Source organism: Colletotrichum orchidophilum (genome assembly GCF_001831195.1).
Source record: "Colletotrichum orchidophilum strain IMI 309357 chromosome Unknown Scaffold_14.1, whole genome shotgun sequence".
NCBI lineage: Eukaryota > Fungi > Ascomycota > Sordariomycetes > Glomerellales > Glomerellaceae > Colletotrichum > Colletotrichum orchidophilum.
In genome coordinates, this window is record NW_019172970.1 from 48,442 (window position 1) to 62,576 (window position 14,135).

At 54.8% G+C, this 14,135-nt stretch overlaps 2 protein-coding genes across 2 annotated transcripts; one reads left to right on the top strand and one right to left on the bottom strand.

Annotated features, from left to right (window-relative positions):
- Positions 1–2,809: 2,809 nt before the first annotated feature.
- CORC01_02431 (histidine acid phosphatase) lies at positions 2,810–8,166 on the bottom strand (the record flags this gene model as incomplete). Its single annotated transcript, XM_022614081.1, has 5 exons — positions 2,810–3,128; positions 3,196–6,591; positions 6,820–6,841; positions 6,957–7,103; positions 7,167–8,166. 5 exons carry the CDS (start codon positions 8,164–8,166, stop codon positions 2,810–2,812), a joined length of 4,884 nt encoding a protein of 1,627 aa, XP_022479293.1.
- Positions 8,167–9,985: 1,819 nt separating this feature from the next.
- On the top strand, positions 9,986–13,232 carry CORC01_02432 (WD domain-containing protein; the record flags this gene model as incomplete). The annotated part of the gene is made up of 3 exons (XM_022614082.1): positions 9,986–10,096; positions 10,148–12,845; positions 12,907–13,232. The coding sequence occupies 3 exons, from the start codon at positions 9,986–9,988 to the stop codon at positions 13,230–13,232; spliced, it is 3,135 nt and encodes a 1,044-aa protein (XP_022479294.1).
- Positions 13,233–14,135: the final 903 nt, after the last annotated feature.

Here is a 14,135-nt window from a genome sequence, read left to right on the forward strand (position 1 = left end):
CTGTCGTCACAGAGCGTCACACTGCATTCTAAGCCTGTCAATATGATCGACAAGTATCCAATATTCGGTGTCAGCACTGAAAATCATCAGGAGCCTCGGCCGGCCAGCAGGTAAAACAAGACGAATTTGAGTACGGATACGGATATACGGAGCTATCCCGAGTCCTCGACAGCTTCTCAGTTCTCACCTTGTTCAGAGCCACTTTTCTAGGCGCTGCTGAAAGACCGAGCTCAAGTCGCGGTGCTCCCCGCCCTCTCTCTCTCTCTCTTTCTCCCTCTCTGTTTTTCCGTGTCCCTCTCCAACGGCAAGGTAGAAGCTCCGCGCTCCGAACTCTGCACTGTCTCTAAGCCGGATTCGTTGACTAGCAGACGTCAAAATTGCGCCTCACGAGACTCGGGGCTCACTCCGCGGCCGCTCTCATTCCCCATCCGCGAGACTACTTCCAATCTTGACCGCAGAATCTCACCCATAATCGCCATGTCTTTTGGGTTCCCTACGGCAAGCATAACTTTCGCTTGCCTCCGATACTCTAAATATCCGCGTACGACGACGCATCGCAACCTTGGGCGATTGACACCATCTTGGATGGCCCCATGTTACTCGCTGTAGTGCGGCACGTCGCGCTGGTTCCCTCTCCCTCCCGGCTCACTTGAACATGGGGGTTTGGACCGTGGTTCGATAGTGCCACGGCAAGGACCATACTCGGTGAGGTTGGGACGATTATCTTCACACCCTCTCGAGGAAGCGAGAGCAGTGCCGGTCAAATGCCAGAAGACTATGGGCGTTGCAGTACACCGACCAACCAGCAAATCTGAACTCTCGAGATGATGTGATTGGCTGGCAAGGATGCACAGGCACCCCTGACCGTTTGATGCCGGCCAAGATCTGCACGTCGCTACAAGGAGCCATCGCCGACTCGAGTCGAAAACAACGCCAAATCATATTGTCAGAGAGACATCTTTTCTCTCGCCCCACTCATTCTTTTTATCCTTGATTTGTACGGATACTCAAACCCTGAATGACATGGACAGTCGGAAATGCTATCACCGCCCCGCCTAACTCAAGGGGAGACATGCCGATTTCTTTCAACCGTCCGAGCCTCTCGAAGCGAGGGCGTACCAGCCGAGGACTGATGGCTTTGAAAGTCCTTAGTGAGCCTTTCTCTGACGCGAGGCAGCGTGATTGGTCACGGGCCTTACTCCGCGCCCAAAGTCACGTCGCTCCCCTGGCTAACGGACTGAGTGGTCACTAGGGGTATCCGTGCAGCAGCACGCCAGCCGACAAACTCCACCCCTCGCCATCCTACTAAACGACAAGCATTCTCCAGACCACGCCACCATCTCGCAATTCTATCTTCTCAAATCAAGGCCCAACGAAGACGAGAGTTTGCCAAGGTGGTTTATCACCTTGGAACTGTCGACAATCGAATATAGGAGAGTCTGCTCCGAACTGACTTTTTATAGCCGTCTCTCCAACGGCCTTGGACTCCCAATATCACTTGTCGAGTCTGTATTTCCTCACGCTGTCTTTTGCTAACGACGCGCTAGTAGTGCCCAGTTACGACCACTGCTCATGAATCAATTGGCAAATACTGCCTTGTGCTCTTCTGCTTCTCATGTTCTACATAAGTCAAAACATCATCCACGTAGCGAACAGCACTCGTTTTCTTAATGGTTATCGATACAATCAGGGCTGAGGGTGAGAATTTATTCAAACCATCATTGCCTACGGCTAGTGTCAACCAACAACTAGAATGCTCCGGTTGGCAGTGACGATACTAATAACAATGGCCACACTCTTCTTCATAGAGAAGCTTAGATTGCATATCCTGGCTACACAAATGGGTGGGGCATCGATTGACGAAGATGCATGGAGACGCTGCTCGGTTGGGATAAAGATCCAGCAACTCCTCCCAGTGACTATCCCTGACGATTAAGTATCCAGGCCGAGGCAGAATGAGGGTTTCGTTCCTCGTCAACCCCCCCTTCAACCAGGCGCCGAGTACCCCTGACCCGATAGCTTCGGAAAGGTCGAAGAAAGAGACTACTTTGGGCGACGAACGGGCCTTTTGGATCACTTCCTTGCCCATCCTTGCGAATCGGAAGCCTGCCCCATTCTGAGTCGCCAAAAAGACTCATCTTCACAAGTCTGTCGATTCTAAACCCTTGAATGATCCCTCGTCCATATCGACGTCCATATCAAATTCACATGCGAAACCTGCAGATGTTCTTGTTCCGAAGCCCGGTCCCAACCATCTTCCGGCAGCCTTCACCATGGGGTACAACAAGGTAATTTTTCTGAATATCATCTCAGGATCTTTCGTCTCTCCTCCAGGGTACTTGCAACAGAAACCTCACCATACACTCCGAAGGCCAAGCCCCAGCAGCCGGGACTGCAATTCATGGGATGTACCATATGGATCAGGCGAAATTGCGGTGTGCCTCGTCCCCTTTGTTGCCGACCTTGCGAGATGCCATGTTGCCCCCCTTTGCCGAGCAGTGATTCGGTACCATGGATGGACCTCTTACGGCCAACTGATACTAGGCAAGGTCGGCCCGCGTCACTATCAACTCCTGATGTCAAGTCCAATGACGTTACCTCAACATCGCCGCGCCTTGTTACGAGTGACTTGCCAAGATCTTGGGTGATACCGTTTGATTTTCCGCTATGGTGCTATTCATGCGCTCAAGTTTATCCATGCTGCGTTTCTCGCCTCCTGTCCGTCGCTTCCCTCATATGTTGTACCTCCCACCGTATCAGTTGCAATTCTCTATCTGAATAGCTACAAGAGCCATGTATGACTACTCAATTACTCGACAGGCTCTGCTGCCACCTGGGAGATTGTCTCAGTCGAAGTATCGGGCTTGGTTCTCGGGCTCACGGGCTCCTCGTCATCCATGACAACCGACGAGGCTGATGCGAGAGCCTGACCCGCTGAGATTAGCTCTTCCTTTCCCGCGCCACTCTCGGGCTCTGGCTGGGCTGTGATCTGCTGCTCTGCTGCCTTCGGTTTGGGATGCAATCCCTTCATCTCAAGCCCCTCGCTGTCACTGTCTCGTCGTTCATGATCCTCTATGGAGAAGAGATCTGACAAGTTCACTGCGAGGAAGGTCTTGGGAAGTTTAACTCTACAATACGACTTTGTTAGCAGCACACCCAATCGTCAGCAAAGCCACTTGGTTGATGGAAACTTACTGGTTGAACTTGGCCCTCAGAGTGCGGATCACTTGCATCCAATCACCGTGAGGGGTCAGACTGCGTCGCGGAGCGCAGCTGATGCAATGCTTGCTGTCCAATTGGACGTCTAGCGGGTCGAAGACGTGGCATCCGGGGCTAATGGTGATTCTGATACTGTAGGCAAAAGTCTGCTCTTCACCCCCATCGGGTGTGGCGGCAGGGGCCTTTGTCTCCGACTCATACAACTCGAAGCAGATCTGCGAAAGATAGTCGAGCTCGGGAATAGTACTTCTCTTGATCTTCGTCTCGATCCCTCCTTCGAGAATGCAGTTGAGAAGGGTGTAAATGTGGGATTCTTTAGTGAAGTAGAAGAAGGACTTGGCATCGTTCGATGCTTGCATCTCTTCGAGATCCTGAACAATCTCTTTGAGCAGCGGCAGCGACGTTAGAAGGCCAATTTCCAGCTTCTCCCCATCAGAGATGCCGTACTCTTGAGGGCAGATGAAATCGAAGAGGACCTTGGCGAGCTGGTACAATTCCCGCAATGGTTCAAACCTGGCATCGGTCTTTGCCTTGGTCTGAGTGTTGCCCTTGTACAGATGGAAGTACTGCTCAGGCGGGGCTGCCTCGACGTGTCGAAGACCGTTGAGGAACGACCGCCGTCGGAAGATACGTCTCACAGATGTCGAGCTCTTATCTGCCTTATCGCTGGATCCCGAGAAATCCCGTCTTTCCTCGCGCGAGTCCTGCGACGACTTCCCCTCATCGGACGTCTTCTCGGCATTCTTGACCTCTTTGCTACTGTCCTTGCTGTCCTTATCCTTTTCCTTGTCCTTGATGCCGTACTCCTCCTCCAGCATGGCTTTGGGCGGGGTGAAAACCCATTCCAAGAACTGCCGATTGTGCAGAGCATCGAACTTCATTGTGTCGTAGAGCTCGGAGATCTTGCTAGGATCAACCTTTTCTCCGTCGCAAAACTCCGCAAACAGCTTTTCCCAGCGTTCTCTGAAGAGCTCGGCATCCTCGCCACAACACCATCTGGGTTGGATGTTGCTCACCGCATTCGCCTGAGACAAGGATGAGGAGATGGAGCTTGTCGAGCCCGATGCCTCCGCGTTTGCAGGTTTCTCAGAGCCCGGGTTGGCAATAGCGTTATTTAAGGAAGCAACGGCACTACCGTTGTTTAATTTGCTGTAGTTGTAGTGCATCACACGGCGATGGAAGTTCATAAGTTGGACAACACGGGTCTGAACCTCTGATGGCTCGGGCATCTTTTCCGGCCAAGCGAAATGGGAAGGTCGCTCGTTACCCTTGCGAAGGAGACCCTTTAGCTTCTTCTTCACCTTGTCCATCTCGTCCTTGGCGGCGTTGGAGTCATCGAGTAAATCCTTGCGGATAGTAATAAAGTCCTCCGGGAGGTCTTTACGATCCAGGAAAGCAGAAGCCCAAATCTGTGCGCTGGTTGTAACTCGGCGTTCAGAACTGCTGAAGACGTGGACCTCGTCCAGAACATCTCGATTAAGCAGATTGAAGTCGTTTCTCATGTTCTCGCCCAGTTCCTGGGCCTGATAGCGTGCTGAGTGCGTCGGCTCACCGCCCCATTTGACAATGAGCTGAAGCTTCTCCAGGACCAAGCTCTCTTCTGCGGCTGTGATACGGGACATGGTCATACCGGAGAGAGAGTCATGCCTCTTGGGTGGCATTCTAGACGGTGAAGAGTTTTCCGTCTTTGCGGCGCCTTCTTCCGGCTTGTCTGCGAAATCTGTCTCGACGCCCTCTTTCAGGACTTGTGAAAGCTCATCGCCTGACGAGACTGCGACCTCTTCCGTTTTCTTCTTCCGGAACATTGGCTTGATCTGGACCTTGGTGCCAGCCCATCCGCCCTTCTTCACGAGGACGTTGCGGAGGGACTTTAACTTGGAGCGATCTTCCACGCCTGCCCTCAGCGCAACATCTACGGCCTGCAGTACGCTAGCCAGAGCTGCCTCTCCAATGAGGAGCACCTCTTCCTGATGGCCTTTGAGTAACTCAATGAACGGCGCCGTATGGAAGGTGAACTTGTACTTTTGCTTTGGAGTTCGATCGGCATGGCGAATGACGGACACAATACCCTTGAGCTTCCAAGAGTGCTTAGGTGGCGGCGGCGGCGCTGGAGGGTCCTCTGGCGGAGGTACAATGCCCTCTCCTTGCAGCGAAGGGGCGGCGGATGGTGTGGCCGACCCCGTGGTGGAAGGGACGCTCGCTATAGCAGGCTCTACCAGCGGAGGCGGAGGAGGAAGGGTAGGGCTGGTACACGAACTAGTGACGGCAGAGGGGAGTGCACTCTCCGACTTTTGAGGTGGTGCATTCGCGGGTGCGGCCTTCGGCTCCTGAGGCAGCTTCTCAGAGACAGCCGGTACATTGGTGACGGACTTATTCTGTGCCGGTGGTACAGGGATGGGTTGTGATGACTCCTTCTCCTTGCCTCGTGATGCCAATGGATCATTTATATCCGAGAGAGAAGGCGATGGCGCGGGGGAGGTGACGCCGCCTCTTCGAAGTCTTTCCTTTACAAAGACGTCCTTGAGAATGTTGGCGCAATGGTCATAGTAATCGTCATTGTCTTTGACAAAACTCCAACCGTTGACGTCAATGACATAGCTCTTACCGCCAGCCCGTAGGAAGTCAAAACCGCAGACTCTTTGACCGAAAGAAGTCGAAATCTTGCTGGCGATTTCCTTCTCTTCGGGCTCTAGGGCCGTAACATAGCGCAGCTCCTTGCCGTGTGTGTTACGCCTGACGACACCGTCAACGACGGGAGATTTCCGAGTCTCTGCATGGCAATAATTGGGCCCTACAGTATAGGCTTTGACATCCTCGGCATTGTCGACTCTCATAAACTTTTCGTAAATATAGCTATTCTCTGGCTCCAGGATAGCGCGAGGAATGTTCAAGTCTGGATCATATTCGGAGCTCTTGTTGCCGATTTTGCGGAATAGTCGACGAGCACCACCGCCGGTGGACTTGGGGAAGTAGATGATGATGTTGTGATCCTCACCGCTGACAGGTTTCTCGACAAAGGGCTTCTTGAGCAGAGCACCATCGACGCTGAGAATATCGCCGTCGTCGAGGAGCTCGACCTTGCGAGGAAGCCTGTTGTAGCCCAGGTCTTCGGCATCCAAGGTTATACCAGTGATCTCCTTGATATGCTTCGCAGTGTCTGGGGTCAGAAGTTCAGGGCCGCCATCACGGTTCACCTCAATACGTTTTGGCGTAGCCACACCTATGCCGTCCAAGATGTTGAGGCATAGACGACGATCCCAGAGAATCTTTTGCATTGGCACATCATTGACGCAAAACGGTTTCCGAGCCTTGACGTAGGCAATCGCCTTATCCAGAGGGAAGCCATCCGAGTAGAAGGAGATGAGGTAATCACTGAGGCAAGTATTAGTACAGCTGCACAAAAGAATTACTGTTGTGATGGCCTCGTCAACAATGAAGACAGTAGATAGAGAAAACGAAGGGAGGTATTTGAATAGTGCGGGTTCTGTGACAGAGGAGAAAATGTTATGCATAGGTTGGAGGGTTGGTGACGCAGAACGAAGCTATGCTGTTTTGGCTCACCGAGCCGTCAGCGAAGCATGAAAAATCACATTCACTTACCACATGGGCCAATTCTCGACCTCTGCGTTACGAAAAAACAACGGTTAGCAAATCTGTCCGACGTAATGCAGTTTCTGGGTTTCACGTTTGCCCGGCTCTGCGCGAATCCTCTCCGTTGGGGTGAAACAGCAGCTTACCTTCGTCCAAGATAACCTTGTCGCCAAACACAACGACGTCGAACTCGCGGTTAGCAATGAGTCGATTCAAAATGTTTCTGCTAGGCTTGCTGCGGGCCTTGACATCCAAAGCGCAAACTCCAATAACACCCCAAGGCGCTGGCTTGACTGCGGGCGCATTAGAGCTTGTCGATACACGTTGTCGAGGCGCGCTTGTATCTCTTGACTGACCCTCTTCTTTCTCCTTGTTGTGGTAGGGTCCTCGATCGCTGCTGGGGCTATGACTGCTAGCACCAGTGCTTCCGCTGAACCTACGCTTGTTACGGCTGCGGGATCGAGTTGGCTGAGGCCGCTCGGAACGAGGAGGGCGTTTGATTACGTCGTGATGGGTATGGGTATTGGTCTCGCGCGGCGCGAGGTGGTGGCCACCTGGGGCAGCATTGGCATTTTGACCGTTCGAGGAGGTGGTTACAGTGACGTTGGACAGCTCGGCGCCGGGTTGAGAGGCATTCGTGACAGGTTTTCCCGACGACATGATGCCGGAAACGGAGCGCGAAGGGCCACCGTCGGAGCCGGTTGTCGAAGCAGCGGAAGATTGCGCGGCGGGGACCGAGGTTGGGGCGACACCGCGAGCCGAGGCCAGCGAGTAGACGGAGAAGACGCTGGAAATCGAGGTGCGCTTGTCCTTGAGATCAGACTCGGAAGAAAAAGAAGATTTGGTTGTGAGGGCAGGTTCGGGGAGGGGGCGATATGGGGCGGTGGAATCTTGCTGGCTAGACCCAGACATGAGGCGTGGGGTATCGACGTCGTCGACGTCGGCAAATTGCAGGGCGGAATCGCTCCAGGCCTCGAGCGAATTGTTTGATTCTCGACGGCTGCGGCAGAGAGAACCTCGGGGGCTCTTTAGAGGAATGGAAGAGGGCGGGGGCATGGAAAGGCTAGCAGTGGCAGAGTGGGCGTCGGTGGTTCCAGGCTCGGCATGTCGGCTCTTCCTGCTGGCAGAGGAGGAGAGGTTGAGAGAATGCGAGATGGAGCGTCCGGGTCTCGATGGCAGAGGCAGGTCGACAGGAACAGAGGTGTTTAGGGTCGAATGGGAAGGGGATGACGAGGATTGGGAAGAGTTCGGGTTGAGGGGAGAGGCAGGCGCAGCGGTAGCGGCAGGGGAAGCAGGCGTGGTGGCCGCGCGAGCACTATCTACAGATCGTCGAGTGTAAAAAATTGGTCGGTCCATGTTGCGGCTTGCCAGATGCGCCCAAAGACAAGACGCGCACTGATCAGACGGGAGTTCTTGGAGGGGCGGCTGCTGACTCGACCTTTGCTGGACTGCGGACGCTACAACCTTGCAGTTTTTCTTGCTTGTGCTTGATTGCTTTGTTCTCCGGCGGGCTCGTACCGTATTCGTACCTTGTTGCAAGAAGGCAGGCAAGGTAGGAACTCAGTGACCCAGTGGTCAGGTGCAAGGTGAAGATGGGGCGGGGCGTGAAGTTTTTCCACCGGCCAGACTCTGGTTTTTTTTTTTGGGTTTCTTAAATGACGTGAAGTCTACGGCGAGAAATTTGGAGTTTGGAGTAATTGGAGTTGAGGGCTTGCAATGCATCTAGACCAAAAGGTTATTGGGCATGGTAGGTAGATAGATGAAGAAGCGACGCCAGAACGTGGGCGTGTCCTTCTCATTGGACCACCGCAATTAGCATGGTAACACACAACAGGGTCCCTAGCAGCTTTGGCTGGCTGTTCTCATCTTCTCGCGCCAAACCGAACGATTGCGACAAGGAACAGGGAACCAACCATACGTTCCAAGTCTTGCCGCGAGCGTGATGCATGCCTTGAGACAAAGTGGCGGGCCGGCGGCGGCGGGAGGCACAAGCGACAGCAGCTCAAGCCTCACGCTGCAGCAGAAGGATTTTCTAGAAAGCCCATCAGCCAAGACCGGGCCCTCGAGAGAACGCGTGGGGGGCGCGGGGGGGGGGGGGGAAAGGGGAAGACAGTCCAAGCCGTGCCTGGGGGACAAAAGGTTTTTAAAAAGACCCCGAGGAAAGAGATGGGGCGCGGGGAAGAGTGGGGGGGGGGGGGGGGGGGGAGTTTTTTTCGGGGGGGGGGGGGGGGGGATCGAGTGGGAGACAAAAAGGAAAGAAAAGAAAAAAACCTTCTAGACGCAGGCGTGACAGGGCAAGGATGACGTTGGAGACGGGTAAAAGAGGTGGGGCTTGCAAACGCCAACCGAGACATTGAACCTACCGCACCTTACGTTCTAACAGCATGCTCCTGCAGCCAGCGCTTGACAGCTGGAGCGCGAACTCGCCTTGTCACTAAAACGTCAAGTTGGAATGGAACTGGAACCGCTCGAGCTACGGCTTCCGGCGAATCATAATGCTGAACGCAGCTATTGACACCTGGAGGCTCAATCGACGGCGCCTTCTCTAGTGTCCCGCTCCTGTGCTTCGCATGCACGATAAGGTTGCCCCAAGTCCAAAGACTGGATGAAATGTTCCTGTACGGATAGTACCCAATAGTAAGTACGGACAATTCGGGGACACGACCTTCAAGGTTCCCTTGCGTTTCCACGGTCGATTGTCGGGATCTCATCAAATACATGCTTTTCCTTCTACCATAGGTAGAGGCCAGCATTCATTTCTTGAGTCCATTGAACTGATCGGGACCAAATATAGAATAATAAATTAACATCTACAATGGCCACAACCTGGTACAAGAACTTCAACGACTGTGAGCAATCATCATCTTTCTGAAGATATCCTTCCTGCCGTTTTAGGAAAGCCACATCGCCCAAGCAAATATCCCTGGAACAGCCAGATGCACCCAATTCCATTCAACTCAGGTTGCCCCGCGCCCCTTTTGATGGCGGGGCCAGACACCCAGATTCTCCCACCGGCTAAAGCCCGGCAAAACTTCAACAGCGATAAGATAAGCTAGGTTTGTTCGAAAAGACCGAAAAAAAAATCTCGGGCGACAATCCGGCGGGCTCGAAGGCCTTGAACGAATCGCAACCCGGAAAAGGCGTTCGAGTCCTTTCAGTCCACATGCTTACCACAATGCCTCACTCGGAGCACGAAGGGCCTCTGGTCAAGCGACAGAAGCTTACTGTCGCCTCCAAGCCTGCGACGGCGACACGTCAGTCCTCGCGCATTTTCGCGCCTTTCCGAGTACGTCTTCCAGTGCCTGCTTAACATCTCCAAGACTAATGCTGCTCCCAGACCGTCGGCCTCGTCTCCCCCACGAATATACCCTTCACTTCGATTCCCCTAGGAAAGACGACGTTTCAAATCACGACATCCGTCGGAAGAGCCCTCCAGACTTATGATCTAAAGAGAGGTCTCAACCTGGTCTTCGTCACTCGTCCTCAGACTCCAGCCGACATCACCACGACGCTCGCATGGAAGGACAAGGTTTTCGCCGCATGGGGCGACGCCAGAAAGGGCGAGAAGCAGGGTCTCTGGGCCTTTAAGCGTGGAAAGAAAGTCGAGGAGCTCGAGCTCCCCGCAGACCTCAATGAGCCAATCCAACAGATCCTCATCTTCGGCTCATGGATAGTCGGATGCGGTGTGACAAGACTCGAGGTCTGGAAGTCGGCCACGCAGGAGCACTACACCACTCTTTACACCATGGCTGGCAAGTCGGGTGCCAACGACATCACTGGCGGTGTCACCAACATGCCTACCTACCTCAACAAGATTTTCGTTGGTCGCAAGGACGGCTGGGTCGAGATCTGGAACGTCAGCACCGGCAAACTCATCTACACCATCCTCCCTCCGACCCCCGACTGCGGCGCCGTTACCTGCCTTCAGCCTGCCACCGCCTTATCACTTCTGGCCATTGCCTACGCAAATGGGAACTTGGTGATCCAGAACATCCTAACCGATAAGCCCATTATTCAACTCAAGGCGGGCCACGACGACGAACCCGTCACTTCCATCTCCTTCAGATCCGATGGAATGGGAGCAGGTCACGACGGCCGCAAGGACGGTGTCATGGCAACCGCGACCGCTGCCACAGGAGACGTAACGTTTTGGGATTTGAACAACGGAGGCAGGGTTATGGGTGTTTTAAGGAGTGCGCACAATCCCCCGTCCGGCAGCGGACCGTTAGTGCGAGGAGGCATCAGCAAGGTCGAATTCCTTTCAGGTCAGCCGGTTGTTGTCACCAGTGGACGGGACAACTCTCTAAAGACCTGGATCTTTGACGAGACTCCCTTTTCCGCCCTCCCGCGTATCTTGCACCAGCGCAGCGGCCATGCCGCCCCCGTCAAGTGTTTAGAGTTTCTTCCCTCCGACTTTGATGGAGCCGATGCGGGCAACAAGTGGCTACTCAGTGGTGGTCAGGATCGCAGTCTCTGGGGATGGAGTATGCGACGTGATGGTCAGAGCACCGAGCTCAGCCAAGGAAACATCCGCAAGATGGCAAAGAAGACTGGTATTCTTTCTACAAAGGCGATGGCCAGGGGCCCTACGACGACTTTGGAAGACCTCAAGGCTCCCGAGATTACCTGCATTGCCAGTTCTCTTAACCGCGATGGTGGAATTGGCGCCATGCCTGGCAACCAGCCCATTTGGCAAAAGCACAGGGACAATAAGAAGAAGCTCGATGCTGAAGTGAGCGGGTCGACTGGATGGGAGAGCGTTGTTACGGCACACAAAGATGATGCTTATGCGCGTACTTGGTTTTGGGGTCGCAAGAGAGCCGGTCGATGGGCATTCCCAACCGGCGACGGCTCCTTCGTGTCCACGATCGCCATGAGTCCCTGCGGTACTTTCGCCCTGGTTGGTTCCGTGGAGGGTGGCATCGACATGTTCAACTTGCAATCCGGCCTTCACCGCCAACGCTTCCCGTCGAAGCTTACTCCCGCCCAAGCGAGAGCGCTGAAGATGCAGCAATTGAAGCAGGCTGACGACGTCGTGCAGCTACACACCGAGAAGAACAGCAGCTTTGCGCCCGGCACAGGGAGGCACACCAAGGCGATAACGGGCATCGTGGTGGACTCCATGAACAAGAACGTCATCACTTGCTCTTTGGACGGCAAAATCAAGTTCTGGGACTTTGTCACGGGCAACCTCGTGCACCAAATCAACTGGGCACCGATGGCTGCCATCACTGGATGTAGATACCACGCCGCAAACGACCTTATGGCCTTTACCTGCGACGACAACTCGGTTCGCGTTGTCGACCTGGAGACGAAAAGGACAATCAGAGAGTTCTGGGGCTGCCAGGGCACCATCAACGACTTCTGCTTCTCCAACGACGGCCGCTGGATCATCGCCGCTTCGCAAGATTGCGTTGTCAGGATATGGGATCTGCCCACTAGCCACCTTATCGACGCCATCCGCCTCGAGAAGCCCTGCACTGCGCTAGCCATGTCCTCCACGGGCGAATACCTCGCCGCCACGATCGAGAACGAGCTTGGCGTCGCCATCTGGACCAATAAGTCCCTATTCACACACGTCCCGACGCGGCAGATCTCCGACAAGGAGGCCGCGCTGCTCACCGGTCCCACGACGTCTGGCGAAGGCGGCGAGGGTCTGCTCGAGGCGGCCTTCAACGAGGACGACGCGGGCGCCGAGGACGAGACCGTCGTCGCGCCGACCATCGATCAGCTCAGCGCCGAGCTGACGACGCTGTCCCTGGTCCCTAAGAGCCGATGGCAGACGCTCCTCCACCTGGATCTGATCAAGCAGCGCAACAAGCCGACGGAAGCACCTAAGGCTCCCGAGAAGGCTCCCTTCTTCCTGCCCTCCGTCGGCTCCAGGAAGCAGCCGCAGCAGGCCCTCATTGAAGGCGCCGCGGCACCCGATGCTGATGCCGCAACGGAGTCTAAGTCCCGCATCACCAAGCTTGAGCGTGGCCGCATGCAGGAAGCTTTTACAAGCAAGCTGGACGACGGCGCAGCCTCAGGAGACTGTAAGTTCTTTCATCTAATTCTCTCCTTGTACTGCCAAACACAGAAGCTGACAAGTAATAGTCGACGACTTCATCTCCCACCTAAAATCTCTCTCCCCCTCGACCGCAGACCTCGAGCTCCGCTCCCTCTCCCCCGAGGACGGCGGGCTCCTCAACTTCATCCGCGCGCTAACGAGCCGCCTCGCGGCCCGCCGCGACTACGAGCTGGTCCAGGCCTGGATGACCGTCTTCCTCCGCCTGCACTTTGACCTCGTCATGGCCGACGCGGAGCTGCTCGAGGCGCTCGGCGAGTGGAAGGCCCTGCAAGCGCGGGAGGCTGGGCGGCTCGACGACCTTGTGGGGTACTGCAGCGGTGTCGTCGGCTTCTTGCGGAGCCCCAGGACGTAAGAAGACAAAAGAGACACAGAAAACGACAAGAGGAGGAGACGAGAAAAGCGTTTGTATTTATCGTTGTATCTGTGGAAAGATTTGGACCTGGAGATAAGTCATGTTCATGAGGCTTCATGAGAAAAAGGAGGAAGATGCCATTCGTGTGTAGCCAGCAGCGTCTGGCGAGATCGATCAATCAATCTTAATACCCACCAAAAGCTCAAAGTTCCAGGAGCAACATGTCTCTCGATTATCTCTCTAGAAGTCCGGGATTCTTCTTGGCCACCTATTCTCGTTTCCCAAATTCAGGCTAATACGGGGGGAGACTTGTCAAGCAATCGGAGTCGAGCATCCACACCCACAAGTACGTAGCTCTAAGTGGTGTTCCCGATGCCACCGTGAACCAAACTGGCATCAACCGGTAATCCCAAGCCGAACCAGCTTCCATGCATCGTGGGACTAACGCAGCACACAACCAGTTCCTCCCTTCGCTTTCCGGAGTCTGTAAAGTGAAAGACGCGATCATCCGATTCCGTCGAGTACTTTTCTCTCACACGGAAGGTCGGGGTGGTCCCAATACGTGGGAAATTATACCGGGCCCGGGAGAGCCCCCTGCTCTCGACGCGTTGTTACACCGACGCAAGCTGAGCACACGGGCACCACACGGCAAGCCGGCGCAACGTTGACGTAGGCGATTTTCCACGGTTCGTTCACCTCGACGAGGGCAGCGTCTGGGTTCCTGCAGAGGGAAGATTCTTACCTATGATTCCCATGACTGGACAAAAGATCTCGTTCCTTGGACGTGGGCGCATACCCGTTGACCGACTTGCTTGTTCCCAAGCCCGGGCAGCAGCAAGGGCACACTTGGCCCCGCAGGCCATCCCGGCTCGCCTCGGCGAAGAGGGCACCGAAGCAAGGTGG